Consider the following 24,352-nt stretch of genomic DNA (forward strand, 5'->3'; position numbering starts at 1 on the left):
TGTTTCCTTTATCTTGGGAATACCAATTATGTTCATTTGTTTAATGATTCATTTATGTTTTCACTTTATAATTAACTAGTTTCTACCCACGTCTCTGTCCGCGTGGACTAGTTATATAGTTCATATATAACTAGTCCGCATAGTTCCCATTCCTCTATAAAAACTTTTTTTTTCAATGATATGAATAATCAATAAATTTTCAATGTCAAAAATCAAATCAAAATCAAATTAAAAAAAAAAAAATCATCAATAATTTTTTTTCAATGTATTTTCTCCAAACTACATCTGTAAAAAATATATCTTATTAAATCCGTTGAGTGATTTAAATGTAAAGAGAGGCATACAGACAAACATAGTTACGCTCGCATTTATAATATTACTGGGGATTACAGTGCAAAGTTCAAATTTAATTAGATAACGTTTTGACTATCATATAATGTGTCGTATCATTGGGATTTCTCACGATAACAAGTTACATTGACTTGTGCCTCTTTGTAGCGCTATTCTCTACTATTATCGACTATCTACAACCGGCATGCTATCGAAAAATGTTGTATGAAAATTTGATCAGCGCCTCTAGCAGGCGCAGTAGGAACTATTCTTGCAGTATGTTTCAAATGTCAAACTCTCGATGGTCGATAGTATAGACTGCTTTGAATCGCGTTATTGAGTGTTGGTCGTCGAATGCATAAAAAAAGACGAAAGGTTATCTAGGTCTACGTTTACTGCGTATAGGCGCAAATTTTGTACTTAATATTGGAATATCATCACGCTACGACCAATTTTATAAAAACGGGTAAAATTATGACCCATTCTCTCTTAAGTGACGCAAGCGGAGTTGCGCGGGTCAGCTAGTTATTATATAAAATAGAGAAGGAATGTATCTCCAAATTGCTCCATGGAATAACATAATGATCCAACCTCTGGGTAGGTAGGCTAAGCTGTGGTTTCAACTCTCGTACCTTGTAGGTCACCTATAAATAAAAAATATATTCAGCTCTTAGGTGCTACTGGCCTTGGGTCATTTTGTTCCATAGATTCGTGTATAAACCGTTTTGTACTATATTAACTAGTATTTCTGTTATACTAACGTTAGACTAGCGTTAGATCGTATTCTTCTTCTTCTTCTTATCGTATGGTTAGTGGTCAACCTAGTGTCAAAGTTGTTCAAGCCGCCCGAGAGGCCTTTGACAAGGCATCGTATTCTAAAATAGGAAATCTAATATAACAAGTTCTAATCGTATGAGACCATATCTGTGTGCGTCCTAAATTCTTTGTATAGGGATTGCAATATGTACTTACTAGATAATATGCCCAAGTTTGGGAGCGGCTTATTTGTAAGCCGTGAAGCTTTAAACTAGGTCGCTGATATCATTTATAGTGTTTATCCAAAAGATAAAAATGCTGTCTGTGTCCGTCTGTTTGTCTGTTTATCTGTCATCAGATTGTATCTCATTTCCCCATAGCTAGACAGTTGAAATTATCAAAGATGATATATTTTTGTTTTTTCACTATATGCTAAAACAAAATAAATATTTAAGTGCTACTTCTATACAACAGACGTGATTTTTTCCCCGTTGTATATACATAGATAGTGGTACGGAACCCTTTGTTTGCGAGTTCGACTTGCACTAGCTTCTATAGACACTAAAGAGTTGAATCGTAAAATAGGCATTGAACTGTTACTTATGTATAATATTATTATTATCTTTGCCGAGCCTTATATCTCTTATCACCATTTTTATTATCTTAGCTTCTAATTTAGTAGCTGGAAATCCCATATATAAATGTAAAAATAGAAAAATACTGTCAATGTTCATAGAGCCGTGCCTCTAATCACGGCTTTGTTCATGCGTATACAAATGGCCTAATGAATAGATCGTAAAGCGGGTCACCAGTGTACACTATAGTTTACTGTGAAACGTCTTACAAAAACTTGGTGTATAAAACTCGTAGAGTCGTCAGTAGTGAGTACGGCTTAGTGCGTGACGGACCGTCCTACGTGCTATGGTGAAATCGAACGTTGTCTATCACGGCTATGTGGTGTCGTGAACACTTTTTGTACAAGGTGAGTCACCCCGTAACGTCCATATACCAGTGACCTTGTACACTCAGTCGCGGAGCGTGCGCTAAGCCCGCAGCGCGCCCGGCCCCCGCCTCGTGCCAAAACCGGGATACACACACTCCTACCCTCCACATCAACATCATCACATCGATACAACTGTGACTCCACCACAACAAGCTGTTATAAACATCAAACACCCACGTTCAATACAGAAGCATTCGATTCAACGCGATCCGTGGTTTACGCGATTCTCAGATAATCATAATGGCTCGTCTCTGCATTGCGCATGTGCGTTATAACCCTGCCGGCGTGAGAACGTGGTTCCGTATTTAGTGAAAGTGGCTTCCTACCGACTTTTGCAACCGGCCGGTGTGTAATGACGACAAAGACGGCACAACAACAGGTGTGTACTGTAAGCAATAAGGCATAGATTTGCGTAACAAGTATTTGCAATTGGGCTTTCTATGCGGCTTGCATTGAATGAATGCGTTTTAGTTCTGAACCGGTATTGTAACAGTGAGTGGTTCAAGGCCTAATTTGTTTATAAACAATGTTTTATTATGAACGTATTGAAATGGTCGGTAGTGCGCAGACCAAGTTCTGATATCACACACGACGATATGTAAACAATATCGTGCTTTATTTTCTTCTGTAATACGTCTGGTAAAATCTATTTTATGGAAATTGTTTCTTGCCATGTCTTTTTAATTAAATGAAAAGAACCGTTATTTAATACTTCATTTTTGTTTTTATTTAGGCTGATGATTGATAGTTTGTACAACAGGAATCAGACCAAATATACCAAGGGTTTAAATTACATAGAAATATATTATATTCCTATATCTTTTTATTTACCTATTTATTGTATTTTTGTGCGTCTACTTCGTGTTCAGTTTAAGTTTAAAGATATTTTAAATCTTACTTAGTAACTTAGCAACGGTTGCAGTAAGATTTTATAAGGAATCCTCCGTAATTTATTTTATGTTTTTTAGCATAACTATGAAATAGTGGCCTTGTTTATATCATATATTATGTATTATGTTTTCTATCTACCTGAATAACATAGATATACCAATTAGTTAGGCACCCTTCTAGCCCTTCTTGTGGTACACAACTAGGTCAGGTGGCCCAAGGGCCTTGCGGTTTTTTTATACATGTCATATTTTTGTATGTGTTTCAAAATAAAACTATTTAAAACCTAAATCTTGGCATTACATCTTAATATTTATATTTTATTGCCATCGATATCCGCATGCGTCTTCGTTTGCGCTTGTTTTTTTTATTTTCGACTATTAGACATGTAGTTAGTTTTTTTTGTTTGTTTGTTTGTCGTATGGTTAGTCGTCAATGTCACAGTTGTTCAAGCCGCCCGAAGGCCTTTGACATGGCTTAACGACTGTTATCTTATTAGACAAATACCGGGACCGACTTTTTACGTGCCCTCCAAAGCAGGAAGACGCCCAGCATAAATATCACCATGCGGTCACCCATCTTTAGAATTACCGCGCCAACGGTTGCTTAACCCACAGATCGTTTACCGACCGGTGAGCGCAACTGGCTATGAGCGCCTAATTTTTTTAAGAAATTAATATAAGTATCGTCCTAAAGTTATTTAAAAAAGAAATACTTCATACTCGTACTGTCTTACTAATAAACATCGTATAAGCTCTGTGTATGGTTATGTTCAAGTAATGTGAATCTATACTAATATTATGAAGCTGAAGAGTTTGTTTGTTTGTTTGAACGCGCTATTCTCAGGAACTACTGGTCCGATTTGAAAATTTGTTTCAGTGTTAGATAGCTCATTTATCGAGGAAGGCTATAGGCTATATATCATCACGGTACGACCAATAGGAGCAGAGTAGCAATAAAAAATGTTACAAAAACGAGGAAAAATTTTGACCCATTCTCTCTTATGTGACGCAAGCGAAGTTGCGCGGGTCAGCTAGTGTGGAATAAAGTCTTAATTTGTGTAGGTTATAGTTCTTAGTAAACCGAGTTGTTTATTTGTACTAATAGATTTACAAAGTAAGCGTAATTTTAGACTTGTTTTTACCCCATCTGGTGTAATGAAAGCACTTGAACGTTAAGTATAAACACGTGGGCTAAATTCCTATTAATATTCTAAAAGCGAAATTTAGTATGTATTTATTTTTTCAACGCCAAAACTGCTGGTCCCGTGTGGGCAAAGTTTGACGCGATAATAGATAGGCATGAAGGGTACTTACATATACATATGTATTATATCAAAGGTGTAGAAAAGTTGTGTAGACTTCTTGTTCCAGCTCCTAGTTGGTCGTTTTAGGCATCAGAATACTGAATTACATGCGAATTACATTAAACTTAGTTAACAACAGCCGCGCAAATCGATGTTTGAGGTTAAGCTACGCTTGCCGAAGGTTATTTGTAGATGGGTGACCAATCGTGATCCAATATATTTCGAGTTCCTCCGTGTTTCGGAAGGCACGTTGCATTGTGGGTCTCGGCTGTAATTTTCAAATATATTTGATATTCTGTTAACAGTATCCAGTAGCTTGAAAGTCTGACATCCAGTCTTACCATGAGGTATTGTGTTATAATCCAGGTAACTGAGTTGTGGAGTTCAGATAGGCAGTCGCTCCATGTAAAATATTGGTATCCAGCTGCATCTGGTGAGACTGGAAGCTGACTCCAACATAGTTGGAAGAAAGCCTGAGCTGAGACATATTAAAAACAAACTAGGTACCCACGTGTTGTTTTTAACAACATTCTTGTACCGAACGTTAGTTTACAACCGCATGTAACAGACGCAGAGTAAATTTGAGACTATTTTCGGATCATGGTAAAACGTAAAGGAATCGGGTACTCCGTCAGTGGTACTCGTACGAGCGTACATGCGCACGCGCAGTTTACACGAAAATACTCTTACTCTAATACTGGTACTCTGCTCTTACTGGTTGTAGCGTGATGATATATAGCCTATAATATTCCTCAATAAATAGGCTATCTAACACTGAAAGAATTTTTCAAATCGGACCAGTAGTTTCTGAGATTAGCGCGTTCAAACAAACAAACAAACAAACAAACTCTTCAGCTTTATACAGATTCTGCAACAAAATGAATCATCTGTTTATTTTTCTCTGTTTGAGATTTATTCGGAGTTGTTTTAATTCTTTCTTCGTTTGTAAACATATTTACAACAGTTATTCAATATGTTTGTATATAAAATTATTGATAACATTTTTATTTTGGTTATAATCACCGTCATTGGGATGTTTCAGTCATTTTAAATCTTTGAGTTAAAGAGGTGTATTCTCTGCTAACAATAGATGTCGTAAATTGTGTAGTATTCAATTATGATAGGATTAATTAAACATTAAGTACGCGATATTAATTGTGTAATACTGAGAAAAACGTTTCGTTGTGTTTGCTGCATTGTGTGTATGTCTGTGTGTCTGTGTGTGTGTGTGCGCAGTTCACATGCAGCATTGCTCGACAACAAGTCAAAAACAATGTGAGGAATTTTAAAATTTTTAATCGATCGCGTAAACACTTCGAGTAAAGTTCATGACTCGATCGAGTAAAACTATGTAGAGTATACATTTGTTCTGTGTATAGTGATAGTGCACAATATGAGATAAAATGTTCACATTTTTAATTACTGAGTAATTAAAATCAATTTGTCGGACGTATATTGTCAGTCTAGTTAGTCTTGCAGCTGTGCTCGTAAACGACTGTGGTGTTCTGTGTTGAATATCGTGTTCAAATTGCTTGGAAAATGCGGTACGAAATATTTTTATTTTTTTCCGAAGTGTTTTTCTATGGAATGTTGTGTGTGTGACTAGGGGTAAATCTAGTAGGTAAAGTTGTATTTGTAACAGGATTTAAAATGAATGAGAATGAAGTAATGTTAAAAAATGCAAACTTATTTTATAAATGCGAAAGTGTACACCAAAAATATTGATCGGATTATGACGAATTTTGGTACACAGATAGTTTATAGCCTGGATAAAGGATTTTTAACTTTTTTTCGTAAAATTTATCACACGTTCGAAGTCGAAAAGTTAATTGTTTGTGTTAATTTGGTATCACAATATGTAAATAAGTGCCCAGTTATTGACTAAGAAAAGTGACGAAAATGTGTGAAGACAACTGTCAAAATTTCATCTGATAAGCCAATGAATAGATATTTAGAAGTGGTGAAGAGGGTCTTGCCCCCGGTTTCTGAGTACATTTAACGGTAGTTTATCTGTTCAATAGCGTTTTTTATATGAGTTTCAACGCTATCGAATAGATAGACTACCGCTAAATGTACTCAGAAACCGGGGGTTAGTGTTTTATTTCTTTTTATGAGTACCTACGACCAGTTTCTTCATACATATCTAAAGTAACCGCTAAAGCCATTGTCTTTTATTGGACTTTTTTGTAGTAAAATCTAATCCGTTTCTTGATAAAACTATCAGTGAATTCGTGAAAAAACTAATTTGACTGTCATTTTTACTTTACCTCTATACTTTCGCTGTTACTTTTGCTGAAAAAACTGGCCGTCAGGAACCCAAACCAAATTCAAAATTAAGTGAGTACAAGGCGTCAAACATGTTTAGATAGATGTTTTTGGGTGTATTTAGTAATCACACAACTTGTCTGAGGGATTAGTAAATAGTCATAGCTAAGGTTTCCGCGGGAGTGTCAAATTTCACGAGCGTGTTGTCCTATGTCGTGATTTCTGACAATATTGATTTCAAAAATGTCGTTTAATAAAACGTTTGGATTAATCATTATTATATTAAATTATTTAACACAAATGAAAAATATACATAGGTACGAAAGTCCATAATTATACATATAAACTATAATAATATAACAGCTTATATTACCCGCATGGGAAGACAAAGACTAAATAATGCAAATTTTACGAACCAGATTTTATTTGTTTCTAAACTTTTACAACATGAACTTTAGAATTGAACCAGTCTCATGTAAAACAGTATTGAGGTTATAAATAAACTCTTCATATCAGTTATTTATTCTTCATGCATATGTGGTGCCCACTCTAATATGTTATCGCATTGTCGGTGATGTAGGTATGCTAAAAATAAAATATTGGCGTTAATATTGGTCACTATAATCCCACTCATTTAGGTATTTGTTGATTTTTCCTTTTGGTCCGAGGCAGTTGGCTTTTATATTGTTGCAAAATTATATTTTAAGTCTAGTAGTTTTATTCACTTTTCATCTCAGTTATAATATGATAATAATTACTCTCTACTACCTTGCGATGAATTAATACCTACTTATTCTGGGCTAATTGTTCTTCTTTGTTTACAGGCACTCCAGTCTCAAGATTAACACATGGAGAACATTGGAGTGCACTCTGAAGGCTGCACTGCTTGGTGCCCAAATATGAGGCGGCCGCGATGCCGCCACGTACCCAGGCCCCCTACCTGGTGTTATTCCTAAAACAAATGCGCTCTATTAAGTTTTTCTTCCTAGTCAGTTGCACCAGTTTCGCGTTCTCACTGATCTGTGTACAACTAGCCACTAGAGGTCAAACTGTTAACGACAGCTTGGTACAAGAAGCTCTCAAAAATGTCGAACGAGACTTCAGATACTCCGATGTATACCGAAACTCAGATTATCTTCCAAACAACCTCAAATACATACTATTATGGACGCAGTCGGACTTCGCTCCGTTCAGCTTCCTGGAGGAAGGACAGAGATCGTTCCTCAAGAACAATTGTTCCATGATTAACTGCTACGTGGCCTATAACAGAAAGTTTTTTGGAAGAAACTACACCAAATTTGATGCCATAGCCTTCAACGGAAGAAATATGAGAGCACATGACCTCCCACGTAGACGATCTCCTCATCAAAAATATATATACTTTAATATGGAGTCTTCTGATTACTTTCCAATTTGCAATCCAGTGTTCGATGAGTTTTTTAATTTGACTGCCACGTATAGGTTAGATTCAGATATTCCAATTCCTTATATACTCATTAAAGATAAAGAAGGTGAAGTCGTGGGTCCAAAACGTGAGATGCAATGGATAAAAAACATGGACCAAGTGGGGAGTGAGTTCGCGCATATAATAGAAAATAAAACGAAGGCTGCTGCTTGGTTTGTATCAAACTGCGGCACGAGAAGTAGAAGACAAGAGTTTGTAACAAAGTTGCAGAGTGCGTTGTACCCGTATGGCTTTACCGTGGACGTGTATGGAGACTGTGGTACATTGAGGTGCCCTAGGAACAAAGAAGCAGACTGCAATTTTCTATTGAAGAGGGACTACTTTTTCTACATGTCTTTGGAGAACTCGTTTGCAGACGATTACGTGACTGAGAAGTTGTTGACTGCTCTGAAGCATGACGTTGTCCCCGTCGTGTTTGGGGGAGCTGATTATTCTAGGTAAATATGCATGAAGGTAGACTTACTATTGGTCCTTCTGGTTTGTCTTTAACAAGTAGTCCTTTGAAGTATCATAGAGCTCAAACAATATTCATATCCACTACATGCTTCACATTTTTTTACAGGTTTCTTCCACCGGGATCATACATTGATGGCCGGGAGAAAGACACATACCAGATAGCTGCTATTATGGATAGGCTGGCCCACTTCCCTCAAGAATACAGTCAGTATTTTCGATGGAAAAACCACTACACATACCACAATCCGTCGGAGGTAGAAAATGTTTGCAAGATATGTGAAGCGCTGAACGACGAGGCTATGATGAAGAAGACTACGATTTACAAAGAGTTTAGATCTTGGTGGAACTCTGCATATGAGAAAAGATGCTGGTTAGTTTAAAGCCCTTCTTAAACTAGGCTACGAAAATCTTCGATAGTCAGTGATGATAGTCTTGAGGAGATTGTACGTTCGCCATTCGGTAGTGGCTTGAGGACTAAAATCGTTCAGTATCGGAGATTTGCGTAACCTTACCTACTAAGGGCCTAAGGCTGTCTCCAGACCTGCAATAATATTGTGCAATAATCTTGCACAATAAAATTGTATGTCAATTGACGAAAATATAGCACAATAGAAAGCTTATATGGTCAATAATATTGTGCAATATTCTTGACAGTCTAGGAGCAGCAAGATATAGGTATTAAATCGTTAGCTATTCTAGATGCTAGATAGAAATTTATAGTATTATTGGTTGGTTGATCGTCACGATATGGTGTGATGCTTACAAGGATAGTCAATACTTGTGATGGCATGCGATTGTTTTAAATGAAAGTTTATATAATTATTTAAATATACATAAAGATTGTTTGTGCTGTGTAACTATGTGACTATATAGTCAAAATAACTTAAGGTACAAATAGTGTGTCGTAGATAGTTTTAATAATTGTTGAAGTAACAACAAATGCGTTAGAAGAATTTAAATGAATTGTGTTATTTAATTATGGACTGGGTGACCTATAGGTATGGTTATAATAATTATTATTTAACTCAAAAATAGTTCTTAAATACGCATTTTCCCATTACTTTCGAACAGGATAACAATTTGTTTCTTCCATTCCAAACTCAAAACTATCCAGGATAATGCTAACATTTATTTTATACAACATTTTTAATATTTTTTGTTGTTTAAACATTCCGATTTCGTAGAGTAAAAATATTAAAGGCCACTTTTATAATTTATGAATAAGTTTTGGATAAACTATCCGTTAGATAAACTGCCAAAAATAATCTAAAAACTATCTGATACTTATTCAGAATTACAAAACTGGCCCTAAACTGCACAACTTTATACTTTGAACTGACATTAAGTACTTATGAACAGAAAGTGATCTGTTTTGTATAATTTTAAGATAACTGTTTGGTGAACCAAATATCTTTAAATATTGCTTTAAGACTCCAAATCAACTTCCAAAGAACTTTAGTGTTAAAACTATGTGTTGTTTAAAAATAGCCTAAGCGTATTGTTGAAATGTTTTCAGTATGTTAGCAGTGACAGTAGTTAATTTCTTTTAGGCTTTTTTTCCTGAAAACTGTTGCTCGATTCTCTACCGCTATCGACAACCGGCAACCGGCTAGCTATCGAGAAATTTTGTATGAAAATCTGAACAGCGTCTCTAACGGGCGTCGTAGGAACTATTTTGGCAGTACATTTTAATTGTCAAACTTTTCGATAGTACCGACTGTAGAGAATCGAGCTACTGATTGGGTCGCATTATGTCAGTCGGACGTCGGTGACTGTTGCCTAACTCGTATCATGTCTATGTATATGATTAAATATCTAAAATATACCACCCAATTGGCTATGTAAACCAAGTATTGGATTATAAGTGATATTTCTAAGTGCTTGATATATTTTAAATTAAATTCGTTACCTACTGCAATCTACGTGTACTAATGACTAGCGACTGTTGGACCGTTTAACATTTAACTGTGAAAAAAATACATTTTGTGAAATTTGCTAGGAGCGCTGTAAATAGTTGACTACGAATAGTCGAAAGCCGATATTTGATAGTCGATAGTCGATAGTCGAAAGTCAATAGTCAATAGTCGATGGTGGTCTTTAAATTATTTAATAAATGTTTTTTTACTGTGGCTGGAGCAGCTTTTGTTTTAAGTAATAGTTTACCAACGATTGTATTAGCTAATACATTAGTTAAGTGCCAATTAAAAGGTAACATTAACCAAATAATTTTATATTAAGTTTGTTGTACAATGCTTAAACATGACATGGACTTAGTTTTTTATAGTGTTTTGTTTTTTTTTCAAAACCTTAAAGTCCTCTTGCGTGATAATGAGATAGCTAGTTATCTAAGTTTTAAGCAGTTAGCCTAAGTAAGTAGTTTTTGGAGACAAATTGCATATACTGCCATAATTTCCTAGGATAAGTATTATTGTTATTTTCAATGCCGCAAGAAAAATATATACATGTGGTTTCATAATATTAGCCGTGGTCAGCCTTTCTATTTCTTTTTACCTGTGAGACCATAAGCAATACAATGATATCAGGCAACAAGTATCGAGTTTATTAAGCCAAAGCAACACTTGAGAGCAACATCGTCATTAACTGATTATCGACTTATCCCGGGGTTTTACATACATTTGCTAATTTAACACCACTAGTCGTGCAAGCGAGCTTATGTAAAATTAGACCATGGAGTCGTAAGTATATTTATTTTTTATTTTGGTCCAAGAAACAAAGAAAGTTAGAAAATTACCCGTTTAAATATTAACAGATTTCTGGGTTTATATATTTTTGGTATGAATTATTTTGAATGTATTTAATCATTCCGAGGGTTTCCAAAAGAAAACAGCAGTATAAAACAGGCCACCGTCAGCTGCAGGAGTCACTGATATTCTAAACATTTAATTATGTAAAACTTCTCCCGTTGCTTTTGCATACATGCCTCTATATTAAGTTGTTAATAAAAGTAAAAAATTTAGTTAATCATTAAAAAGTATTACTGGTCGCATCATAAGAGGTAAAATGGTCTCTGCTTTTGCCCTACAAATTGTCTTCTTTACTACAAGACCAAAACGACAAAAACAACAATATCTCGTTCTTTTAGTACTATTGATCGAATATGTAATTTCAACTTTATGTGGTATGTTAATTAAAACGGTAATATGCGCTAATGGACTTACGTTATCAGTCAGTAACCGATCTAACTGATAATTTCTTATCATTCAAATAAGGCACCTTATCAATACTACCCAATAATGTTATTAATGTATGTCAATTTATTTATAGATATTTAAAATAATCGATGGGAGATAGAAATGGTATTGATTACATTGTGTTTTCGTTTATAAGTAGAATTATCCTATATAAGAAGTCAAAAATTACTATTAAATTATTAACCACTTGCGTATAAACTATTTGATAGTTCATGTAACAGTAACTGTATGAAAAAATGATCAAATTCCGCTTGAAAAGCTAGCTATAGCGCAATTTTGTATAATCTGTACTGTCGAGTATCGAAATTCTGACATTTAGAATGTACTACGCTGATCAGATTTTCATACAAAATTTTTCGATGACAGGTCGGTCGTCGGTAGTCGATAGTAGTAGAGAATCGAGCTACTGGTGACTGTCCAAAGATTGTGAAACTCGTAAACGAGATAGTATTTTTTTTCCCGAATATGAGTATACATGTGTTATTCAAACTGGCTTAATGCGTTGGTATTGTACAACTAAACTATATCTGCCCTATTGTTTTCGACAACCCAACGAGGAGATAGTACACGACTAGCCAGGTTAGACGCATGACCGATAGCGGATTTACGTGCACTTCGGGTAACGGAGGTTTTTGACCCAAGCTATCTACAGGTTTGCTGACATTTACTTTTAAAAAAGTTAGATCTCCAAGCAGTAGTGGCATTCACTACCACCGGTTCACCTACTTATGTATAATTATGCTGGTTATATATAAGTTTATTTAAGCTAAGGAAGTACGGCATCTCCTGACACAGGTGATTTTGACACTTATCAGTCTTAAGTATATTGTAAACCGTTTTTTGTGAAATCATAAAACATGTTTTTTTCTTTCATATACTTGCAAAGTTGGGTTCACGCTAGAGGAGCTGAGTGCGAGCAGAGCAGGGGCTGAGCTCAAATCTTCTGTATGAGCACTCGTTTGAAGCTGATAAGTTGGTTCATAATAAGCATTACTGCTCTGCTCGTGCACGGTGCACTAAACTAACTTGGAACTAGCTTGATGTATGTCGAAAAAAGGAAAAAAATGTTTTTTAACCATTTCGTCGCGACTGCCGTTTTCGTAAACTTCTAGCTATGGTAGCGAACTAATATTTATACTAGCGAAGTAATATGTCAAGTGTGCCAGGCGCCTTAGAAGTCGATGACGCGCCTAGAATGCCGTCAGCCATGTGACACAAATTTGCTTTTTTTACTCGTTGAGATGTGATTCAATTAGTTGACTTCAAACATCGGTTGTGAACGGAAGGATACGTTATTTACACAGTAAAAGATCACATGACACTCCTGTCGTGTTGTTCGCGAAGAATCCGTTAATTTGATTTCATACCAAGCGAATACTACTGAGTTAGCTATAAAGTTACCCAGTCAGAAGGTACGGATAACCATTCATGGAAATAGTTTGTAATTTACCCGTTGTTATCGTAGTCATGCCATAAAAATGTTTTATTGCAACTTGCAAATCAAAATATTGAAAAGAAATAAATGTGTAGGTAAATCGTATACAGAGTTACAAGGAAAAGTGATGTGTGCGAATTATTATCAACAACAGGTAAAATGTGTGTTATTGTATATAATCAGACAACTTAATAGAGAGCCTTGTATGCTACTTTGCAGCTAGCGGAGGCATATCATTCAGAATAGAACATCAGCGCAGGCTTATGCAACCGACAGTGGTCTTGATTACTACGGCTACTAAAAAAAATTTTTAGTTATCATTTATGTAGATAAAACATACATTTCAAGACTCTCTATTAAGTTGTCTGATTATAATGTTTTAAAAATCATGAATGAAAGAATATTAAGACATTTATGCAACGCGAGAGTTTAAAAGTTATAAAAACGAATTAGCCTCTTTTTATACTAGCTATCCTATAGTCGAGTGTTGTTAAATTTTTGACTGAATTTCTATACATTTTAATTTGCTTGTAGAAAAATGTAAGATATTATTATTTCATTTAAGGTGTGATTATTGGTAAGTCTGTCTTGCTGTCAATAATACACTCGGAAATTGAACAAAAACCTGGTGTCAAGTGCCAAAGCTATATCCTCTTTTTATATTTCATTAGGACTGTTTAATTTTCTGGCAACTTTGAAATTGGCGGAATCACAAAAAATCGCCATGGATAAAAAAAACCTGTTTTCATACTTTGAAAACAAACTAGTGCTGTCATCTCTTAGGTACTTAATGTACTATAATTTGATCCCATTTGGTAGACAGGGGAAATGGGTTTTGGTATTAGAATACATAATATATTGTATACCTTTGTTTTTACTTACTATTGTAAAATGTATATCCGAAATATGTAATGCTACTTATTTGGTACTATCGTGTATCGACAGTTCGATATTGAATTCAATAGTTCTTAAGGAGTTAGGGCAGCTAATCAGATTTCCTTGCAAAAATTGTGGAAAGCTGAATTGTAAACAGTGGTAGGGCAACGTCCCGCTGTATAGAATGTTTAAAATTTTTAATAATCTGTGGTTTCTCAAACTTGAGTAACTTAATTCAGTTATGTTAGCTGTACTGTCAGTATGCAATTCTATGCATTTAAAATTCTGCTACTCTATAACTTCTTTATGAGTCAAGAAATAAGTAAAAAGTGTTAGACTCTTTGTTAAACATGTTTTGTCAAAGAATTTGGTCGACTAATAAAATTTTGTCGCTTAATAGGTTTGATCTTAGTGTCTCCGTGCTTTGAAGCACACCTCGAAACGTCTCCTTGCTTCTGACGACGCGTCAAATCGTCTTCGTTTCAGAGTACACGTCAAAACTCGCTAATTTTATATTTCATACTTTTAACTGCACGTTTGGCGCAGTGGTTAAAGTGGTCACTTCTCCGCAACAACCGTAGCGCCGCGTGAGGTGGGTTCGAATCCCACCCGGGACAAATCTTTGTGTGATGAGCACGAGTATTTGTTCTGAGCCTGGTTGTCAATTTATCTATATAAGTATGTTTATCAGTTATCTGGTTACCATAGTACAAGCTCTGCTTAGTTTGGAATCAAATGACCGTGTGTGAGTTGGACAATAATATTTATTTATTCATGTTAGTATCACTTTAACGTAAACTAATTTGCCCTTGATGGTTCCCATAAGAACAAATACAGGGCAGCCAAGGCTACATATATTATACTATTCTCGGAACCGAAACAGATGCCCTGCACGAACGCTCTCATTATAATACAGGTACACTGATGGTTACTAAAAAATTGTTTACTCTTTATTAAATTCTCTATAATAAGTATGTATATTTATATAATTAATCAGAAAAAATATGACAATATAAAAGTATTTGCATACAATTCACCAGAAAAAAATATCATACGATTATGTAAAGCAATGAAAATCTTATTCAGTATGCACTCAGAAGTGAGTATACATAAAAAAATAAACAGGCCGTTCTTAATATAATATTTTATGTGTACTGTTTTTTTTATAAAATAATTTACGCTTACTATTTTTTGGGAACTTTGACTATAAATGTCTGTTTAAGTATAGTTAAACGCTAATTTAACGTGATTTAAACGAAACTAATAAAAGGTCCTTCCTATAAGGCGGTCAGGTGCATTGATGCCATTCATTTTTTTTCACTATCGTTATCTATAAAATAATGACGGAGCTAGTTTGTCGGCGCTGATAAAATACGTCACAGCTGTACACATCACTCCCACAGTGTGATGAAGCGTAAGTTTAGTCATGCTTCAACTTTACACCAGACAAGTAGCGCTCATACAAATTATATTTATTCACTATAGACTCGATCAGTCGAACATTTTACTTTGAAATTACTCAGTTGAGGATATTGGAAAACACCGGCTATACGTGATGACGCAAACATTACTTCGTGTTCAGACAGACTGTGCGGTCTTACTTCATGTTGTTTGTGTATAAAATATGAAATTTAGTTCGATTATTTCCGTATTTGGATAAAATGTGGTATGTTTGCGTTTCTACTTTTTAATTTTTAATTTTTTTTTCTTATTATTTAGTCATTGGTGGCAGTTAATAGCAGTTTGTTTTTGGTTGGAGAATGTAATTTCTTGAAATAATTAACAATAATTAATTTACAGAGAAATTATGTTTACATAAATAAATAGATAAAATCATACAGAATATATATTATGATAGTTATTTCAACACAAGAGAGTTTTAAATTAGCTTGTTCGATTTTTAACGAATAAAATTTATTCACTTCTCGGAAGTTCACAAAGATTATATTAAAATACAGTAATTGATAAAAATTTAATCATTTCCTCTTTTATCGCTGTTTGTTATTAAATTTATAAATGATAATATAAACTCATTATGTGATTACGTGCCTCAGTAGATACAAGTCAATGGTATTTCCACCCAAGTGTAAAAATATGTGATTGGAAATAACTATCTTGGAACCAAAGGCTAAAGGAATTGCCCAAATATTTACCGATATGTTTTTTGGTAAATACCACTATTCTTATTTACATTGATAAACTTACAATCTCTGGGTTTCCCGAACACTGGAATCTGTTAATCGTACCACCGATTACCACCAACACTTCAATGAGGTTAGAAGAATTAAGGTTTATGAAAAGGTACAATTTTCTGTGTTTCCACCTATTTATAAAATTATTTTATTTATTTACAGGAATTCAAGTGGAAAAAATAACACTTACGAAAGTGTTTCACAAACAAAAGTGCAGAATGGACAGACATGCTTGCGACCGGTTTGCAAGCAAATGCGAAATATCAAATACATATTTGTATTTAGCTGTACATTATTTGTATGCTCACTTCTCTGGGTGCAACTAGTCGCTAAAGACACACAGTATACATTTGTGTATGGAGCTGAAACTGAAGCCCAAGACCCTAAGTGGGAAGAAAATCATCTCAAGTATATTTTATTATGGCCTGAATCAGACTACGCGCCTTTAAGTTTCTTCCAAGAAGGTCAAAAGTCATTCATCGACAAGAACTGTTCTGTGACCAACTGCTATGTGGCTGTAGACAGATATTTCTTCGGTAAAAGCTTTAATAAATTCGATGCCATTGCATTTAACGGAAGAACCATCAACATAAACGACCTTCCAAGAGTACGATCAATTCATCAGAAATACATCTACTTTAATATGGAATCATCTGATAACTATCCACTCTGTCAGGCGGAATACGACGGGTTCTTTAACTGGACTTCCACGTACAGATTAGATTCGGATATTCCGATTCCTTATTTACTTGTAAGAGACAAGATGGGTGCATTTGTCGCTCCAAAACGTGACGTCCACTGGATAAACGATACTTCCAAAATTGATGATGAGTTTGTACCTGAAATAGGAAATAAAACAAAAGCTGCTGCTTGGTTTGTATCAAACTGCAATTCAAGAAGTAAAAGGCATGAGTTTGTGAAAGCGTTACAAGAAGCTTTAAAACCATACGGGTTGACCGTAGATGTGTATGGAAATTGTGGTCCGTTTAAATGTCCGAGAAAACAGTATGCAGAATGTGACCTCAAGCTGAAGAAGGAATACTTTTTTTACATGTCTTTAGAGAATTCATTTGCTGAGGATTATGTTACAGAGAAGTTACTAACTGCTTTGAAGAATGATCTCGTTCCCATCGTTTATGGAGGAGCTAACTATTCCAGGTGATTGTTAAACCAGTAGCACGATTCTATACAGTCGGTACTAGCGCCTTAAGCGGGCGCCGTAGGAACCATATTTGTAGTAAATTTAAATGTCAAACTCTCGATGCTTAATAATAGCGACTGTAGAGAATGGAGCCACGATTCTGTAGAGTTTAAAACAAAACTGTACCACGAATTATTTAAAATGATGTGTTATTTCATTTCAGGTTTCTCCCTGATGGCTCTTACATTGATGGTAGAAAAATGAGTCCTAAGGAACTAGCTGCCTTAATGAGTAGGCTCATAAAATCTCCTGAAGAATACAAACAGTTTTTTAAATGGAAACAACATTATACATACCACAATCCGATGAGAGACGAAGATGTTTGTGGTCTTTGTGAGGCATTGAACGACGTGTCCAAAATGGAGATAACAACGGTTTATGAAAAATTTAGATCTTGGTGGAACCCTGATTATAAAAGTAGATGTTGAAAATGAACTGGTATTAATAACTATTAAGTACATAAATATGAGTAAGTGTAATATATTATATCATTTCATAATTTATTAAAATATTTTGAAATGTATTATAAATATACCAAAGGTGATACATGGTGATTTTGCCAATACGATTGTTATAGTTATCCTCAATGTTAATTTATTAAAGTAGCGTTATATTATTTCTAAATATTAATTTAATTTTCCTTGTGTACACCGACATCTGATAAAATCACAACTTTATGTGTGATATAAGTATTATTGATTAATACTTCGTTTCTTTGGTATTTGCCTACCTCTATGGAAAAAGGGCTTGACTTATGTATGGCCGTGTCCAGACTAAGCAAGCAGCCTAGCGAGGCAATATCTCAGCCTCTTTTCTTTACAATCGAAATGAGCGAGACCGAGGTATTGCCTCGCGAGGCTGCTCATTTAGTGTGGTCGCGGCATAAGATATGTTACTAGCCTCGAGGCTGCCCTAGGTTAAACCAAATTTTTTTGATATTTTTTCCACGAAGTAGGTCCTGCACTTGACCTCTCACCGGTTGTGTTGTTACCTGGTCTCCTAGGCTATGAGAGTGATGAAATTGTATACTTCGGTATACAACATTTAAAATACAGAACATTAGTGACTCGCAGGCTTATGCAACTGATAGTGGCCTGTCTAATACAGCTAGTTTGTTTTATTTATTTACTAGAGGCCACCCACGACTTCGTCCACGTGGAAACCCCTCCCGGGTAAATCCGCATCCCTCTGGAACTCCGGGATTAAAGCCTATGTGTTATTCTGGGTCTTCAGCTACCCATATACTAAATGTCATCGTAATCAGTTCAGTAGGATTTGCGTGAAAGAGTAACAAACATCCAAAGATACATACCTATATACATTCTCACAAACTTTCGCATTAATAATATTAGAAGGATTTATTTAGGGAAAAACAAACAGTTACAGACTTACATTGTTATGAAGTAATATAAATAGTCTTATATGTGAAACCCACAACGTTTTCCACGTATTATACATAATTATTTTGTCAACTGTGCAACTGTTATGAAAATACATAGAATTATTAATAACATTACAAATTTATCGTGCATGACAAGTCTCTCTACAATGTTGTCGGACTATAGTTCGTTATCATTATTACGAAATATGTAGCAACAGTGTGTTTCACACAGGAAACGTCACGCAATGTCTACTGATTAATAAATTGGCGCTTTTTTAATACACAAAAACGTCTATAATATAAAAATGAACCGCTAAATTTCATGTTAAGCGCAAATGTCGAGAGCGGCTGAACCGATTTCGCTGATTCTTTTTTATAATATCCCTTGAAATACGAGGATGGTTCTTACGGAGAGAAAAAATAAAGAATCGACCATCAGGCGGTGCGAAGTTCGCCGAGGCACCTAGTACTTATAAAAAAAATCCTTGAAATGTAAGTATGAATACAATTATAAAATAACGGCAACAGATCGGATTGATAGCGATTGGCTAGTGCGAGATCGACGGGTTCCAGATTTACACGGAAATGGGATCAATGGAATCGAAATATAGGCTCTTACGGAGCCTAGTTTCATTCAAAATTCGAGAAGCTTCAAACTCTGGTCTACTTTCAACAATACAAAGAGAAATGGAAAGGACTCAAAAGAATTGTGACCAATCGGGGATTCGAGACCTCGTAATCATGTGTCGCGTGGAGCGCTCACTGGTCAGTAAATGATCTTGATGGTTAAGCAATCTTGGCGCGGTCATTCCTTAGATGGGTGACCGGAATGTGGTATTAGCACAGAGCGTCTCTGTGCTACGGAGAGCACGTTAATAGTGAGTCCTGGTTGTAGTAAATCAAGATAAAAATCGTTGAGCAATGTCATCCGTTTTTCGGTCGGCTTAAATAACTTCGACGCTAGGTTGAACACTAACTATACGATAAAATAAAATAAAGCTGTCGCAAACACTTCAGTTCAGAGAATAAGTTATTAAACTAATGAGCTATTGTTTAACTGTAGCTACTGATAACGGGTTTCCTGAGATAACAGCGTAAGTAAAACAAAGCCACAACTGTGGGGCTAACGAAAAAACTTCCGCCAAGTTAATTAGAAAAGTTAGTCTCAACATTGTAGGTACCTAGTGTAATGTGTACGTGGAAGGAATGGGGAACTGCTTTCAAGATCTTCGTCTAAGTGGCTAAGATGTGGCATATTTTTGGACTTGACTTATTTTTGACTAGCTGACCCGCGCAGCTTCGCTTGCGTCACATAAGCGAGAATGGCTCATAATTTTCCCCATTTTTGTAACATTTTTACTGGTACTCTGCTCCTTTTGCTCGTGATGATATAAAACCTATAACCTTCCTCGATAAATAGTCTATCTAAAATTGAAATATTTTTTTCACATTGAACCAGTAATTCCTGAGATTAGCGCGTTTAAACAAACAAACAAAAAAACTATTCAGCTTTATAATATAAGTATAGATGACTGCATCTGTGGTGCGGTCGGTATTCTGTGCTACTGCCGCACAAGAGGTCTCTTGGTTCGAATGTTGGGTCGGGCCAAAAAGTCTTTTCTGAAATTTTCTGTTAAGAATTTCTTGCCGGAAAGAAATTGCCCGGAGTCAGGAAGATGAGGTTGTAAGACTTCCGTGCCTCGGAGAGCACGTATAGCCGTCGATCCTGCACCTGACCTCTCACTGGTCGTGTCAGTTATCCGTCCCACCGGGTTGTGAGAGTAAGGAAATGGAGAGTGTCAGGTACACTATTGCTTGGTTTATAGAACCAAGTGCTGCATCGTTGGCCAGTTTCAATGAGACTGACCGCTGTAGCCGGATACCGGCTAGGACAATATTATTATTTTTGGACTTTATTGTCTCTGTGAAGCGGTTGGTAGTGTATAAGACTGCTGATCACGAGGTGTCCGGGTCGATTCCTTGTTCCCATAGAGAACAGCAGACATCATAGAACTACTATTATAACAGACACAAATAAATAATTGCCTTAATCCCTACCTTAAGTAATAACTGATCATTAATAACCATAATATTTAAAGATCCCAACCCGCACTTGGCCAGCGTGGCGGACTCAAGGCCTAACCCCTCCCCCTTGTTTGGGAGGAGACCCTTGCCCTGCAGTGGGACAGTATTGGGTAAAAGAAATAAAGATTAAAGATCTGTTTTATTAAAATGATCTTTTATTAAATAGTATCTACGTCGCGGGGACTTTTACAGCAACAAAGCCAAAAAGGTGCATCATACATATATTTTCTCCGTGTGATAATCGAACCACAACAGAAGCAGCCTTCAGCTTCACACTACAATGGCGTATAATATAAGTGGTATCGATATATAGAGACGTGTAAGATAAAAATCCAACGATGTGAGAGTGCCTATCGAGTGATGTCATTACGGAAACCCCCGGGCGTCACGCTGACGCGATGTACGAAACACGATCACAAATATCTTTAACATTAAAATTAAGCTAAAAATGCCTGTGAAAAAGTTTATTATGGTTAATCTATCTATCTTAAAACTCAAAGGTGACTGACTGATTGACTGACTGACATAGTGATCTATCAACGCACAGTCCAATTCATTGGACGGATCAGGCTGAAATTTCGCATGAAAGTAGATGATATGATGTAGGCATCCGCTAAGAAAGGATTTTAATAAATTCCACCCCTTAAGGGCTAAACTAGGAGATGAAAGTTTGTGTGAACATTTTGTCTTGAGTCACAAACCACGCGAATGAAGTCGCAGGCTTAACCTAGTCTGGCTATATAGCCTTTCAGCTAGCAAGAGTATTGGCAACGATTTGAGGATACAATGATTCAGACTTTGTCATAAGCAAAGAACAATCGGCATTTTGTTAAAATTAATAGCACCGCCTAACGCGTACGATAAGAAGCTCTGTTAGTTTGTCATAAAGTTATTGTATTATTATTAGTAACACCAGGCCACTGTATGGTATTTGATTCACAGTGCTGCTTCTGTGGTATTACGTGGTCCCAGGCTCGATTCCGTTTTGGCCAAAGTGTTACGGGATTTTGTTAATTTTGAGAAATGACAACATTGTAAATGGCAATCCGCGGTATATAATACACCTTAGGCGCTATCTGGAGTGACGTTATAATTAATTATGGGTTTTATATACCTGTTTTTATTTACTCCTTTAATACATTTATTGAAGGCATGCAAAGTCTCCAACCCGTACTTGGTCAGCGTGGTGGACTCAGGGCCTAACCCCTACCCTTTGGGAGGAGACTCTTGCCCTGCAGTGGGACAGTAATGGGTAAAAAAAAGTCCTCCTTTGAAGGATCTCTCGTTGAAGGCGTGTCGTCAATGTGGCTCAGGATAACGTCTCCATGGATTCGTAGCTCAATGTTCCCGCGATAGTCAATACAAAGAGCTTGTAAATAGATTTGCGGAGCTTCCACCATCGCTCGCGGCCTTCTCATTCAATTACTGCATCTTATACGCATTCCTCACAAACTCACAACAACTGAATATATTTGAACGGGAAAATCTATTAGTATCGACTTCTTCTATCTTTATCGTATGATTAGTGTTCGACGTTTTCAAACTTTTTCAAGCTACCTGGGTCAAATACGGTCGAAAAATATGGCGACTTACCATTTTTCCAAACCTCATGCATGTTTTACTTTAACTGACACTAGGCGACTACCAGGCCCTGTAAGGGTTTACAGGTACGCCGTTTGGATACATGCGATACTAGCGACAATTTATGGTCGCGATACAATATTTCATGTTTGGAAAAATGCTATGTGGATGGCCACATGAATATATCAAATATGGCCAGCTGAAAAAATACCATTATTTTTTAGCTGTCATATTTGACCCAGGCACCTTACAATGACATGGTTCTACGGCTGGTATCTTAATTGATTACATCCGGGTTCAGCTTGGAAACCCTTAGCTCAAATACCACTACACAAACACCCATCTATAGAATGTCCGGGCTAAGGTTGCTTAACCTGCTAATGGTTTACAAACCAATGAGAATAACTGTGGAATATTTGGTAACTGTGTTCCGATTTAGCAGATAGTCAAAAGCTGAACTACTTTTTTAGAAACATTTAACTAAAAGAACTCGACGCATAGCTATGAGAAAACATAAACACAAATATAATTATTCAATAAACAAATAATTTAATCAAAAACTAGCAAGACTAGAACACCGATAGTCAAAAGGTCAAATCTCACTTTTTTACAAACGACTACAAATGCTGAAATGACCTTTATTTTTATTAAACAAAAAAATAACGCTCAATGCAGATAATATCTCTCTACTTAAAGATGTGCTATGTCGACGAATACTTACTTTTTCGATACCGGTAAAGTACCTATTTAATTACTTGACAATGACTTATTATTTCTACAGAAATCACTCGATAATCTCCTCATTTAGGACACATTTTATTACCCTGATACGAAAATAGTACATAATTTTTATATGAACTCTAAGTGCATATTGAAGTTCGGAACTATCAAGATTTTACAAAAACTTAAATTTTTATGACTTCCGATACTAGGATATTGAATATATTTTATTACTTTGATACTAATTACACCATTTTTATGGATATTTAAGTGCTCGTAAAGATTAATTGTAAATGATAATAACATTGATATTGTTTTTCCGTGATTATCATGAAAGATTATCGAGATATGTATCAATTTATTTGAGTATGAGCCATCTAATGGCTAAATTAGTTTTAATAAATGGTTAAACATAGGCTAGAACTTTTTAATTGAAATAAATTAAACAACGTCTGGCAACCGTATATGTAGTTGTAATGTTTAACATAAAAGTTAACTGTAAAGTTGTTGTGTTTGCAGTAAAGCATTAAAAATATAAATAAATAAAATAAACTTAACCCATTAATGACCCACTGCTAGGCAAGGGTCTACTCCTGTATTGAGGGAGGGGTTAGGCCTTTTAAACATACGGTCTACTTAATTATTTATATTACCTTGCATCTCTAATTGGATTGGTTTTAATAATTTGAACCTTGGCCCTCTTAAACGTATTGTACAATATTATTGATTGTTAAGGGTTAATAATATCATTCAATAAATTTGACTAAAAAGTACAAGGTGACTTCAACTTGATTGTGCGATTTAATTGTGCAATCTTATTGCACAATACTATTGAGCGTCTAATAGCGGCTTGCCATAATATAGCGTTTTGACAACATACAATATTGAGACAATATACATATAAAGTAAATAAATTTAACCCATTAATGTCCCACTGCTGGGCAAGGGTCTCCTCCCGTATTGAAGGAGGGGTTAGGCCTTCAGTCTACCGCGCTGGCCAAGTGCGGGTTGGGGACTTTGCATGCCCTGAATAAATGTTTTAAACAAATTTTTAGGCATGCAAAGTTTCCTCACGATGTTTTCCTTCACCGTTGGAGCATGTGATAATTACTTCTAATACACACATAACTTCGAAAAGTCATTGGTGTGTTGCCTCGGGTTCGAACCTGCGACCATTTGCGTGGGAGGTGTCAACTTATA

At 35.7% G+C, this 24,352-nt stretch overlaps 2 protein-coding genes across 7 annotated transcripts; both read left to right on the forward strand.

The window, feature by feature from the left end:
• Positions 1-1,932: 1,932 nt before the first annotated feature.
• LOC142980572 (alpha-(1,3)-fucosyltransferase C-like) lies at positions 1,933-10,752 on the forward strand. 3 transcript variants are annotated; one of them, XM_076126026.1, is made up of 3 exons: positions 1,933-2,068; positions 7,373-8,450; positions 8,576-10,752. In XM_076126026.1, the coding sequence occupies exons 2-3, from the start codon at positions 7,462-7,464 to the stop codon at positions 8,847-8,849; spliced, it is 1,263 nt and encodes a 420-aa protein (XP_075982141.1). In that variant the 5' UTR covers positions 1,933-2,068; positions 7,373-7,461; the 3' UTR covers positions 8,850-10,752. The 3 variants fall into 3 exon arrangements, with proteins under 3 accessions (XP_075982141.1, XP_075982142.1, XP_075982143.1); XM_076126027.1 differs by lacking the exon at positions 1,933-2,068 and adding an exon at positions 2,081-2,468; XM_076126028.1 differs by lacking the exon at positions 1,933-2,068 and adding an exon at positions 5,740-5,827.
• A 2,182-nt stretch (positions 10,753-12,934) lies between these two features.
• Positions 12,935-18,001, forward strand: LOC142980639 (alpha-(1,3)-fucosyltransferase C-like). 4 transcript variants are annotated; one of them, XM_076126139.1, is made up of 3 exons: positions 12,935-13,093; positions 16,347-17,342; positions 17,549-18,001. In XM_076126139.1, the coding sequence occupies exons 2-3, from the start codon at positions 16,438-16,440 to the stop codon at positions 17,811-17,813; spliced, it is 1,170 nt and encodes a 389-aa protein (XP_075982254.1). In that variant the 5' UTR covers positions 12,935-13,093; positions 16,347-16,437; the 3' UTR covers positions 17,814-18,001. The 4 variants fall into 4 exon arrangements, with proteins under 4 accessions (XP_075982254.1, XP_075982255.1, XP_075982252.1 ...); XM_076126140.1 differs by lacking the exon at positions 12,935-13,093 and adding an exon at positions 13,116-13,270; XM_076126137.1 differs by lacking the exon at positions 12,935-13,093 and adding an exon at positions 14,979-15,658.
• The last annotated feature ends 6,351 nt before the right edge of the window (positions 18,002-24,352 follow it).

This window comes from Anticarsia gemmatalis, chromosome 18 (genome assembly GCF_050436995.1).
Source record: "Anticarsia gemmatalis isolate Benzon Research Colony breed Stoneville strain chromosome 18, ilAntGemm2 primary, whole genome shotgun sequence".
Classification (NCBI taxonomy): Eukaryota; Metazoa; Arthropoda; class Insecta; order Lepidoptera; family Erebidae; genus Anticarsia; species Anticarsia gemmatalis.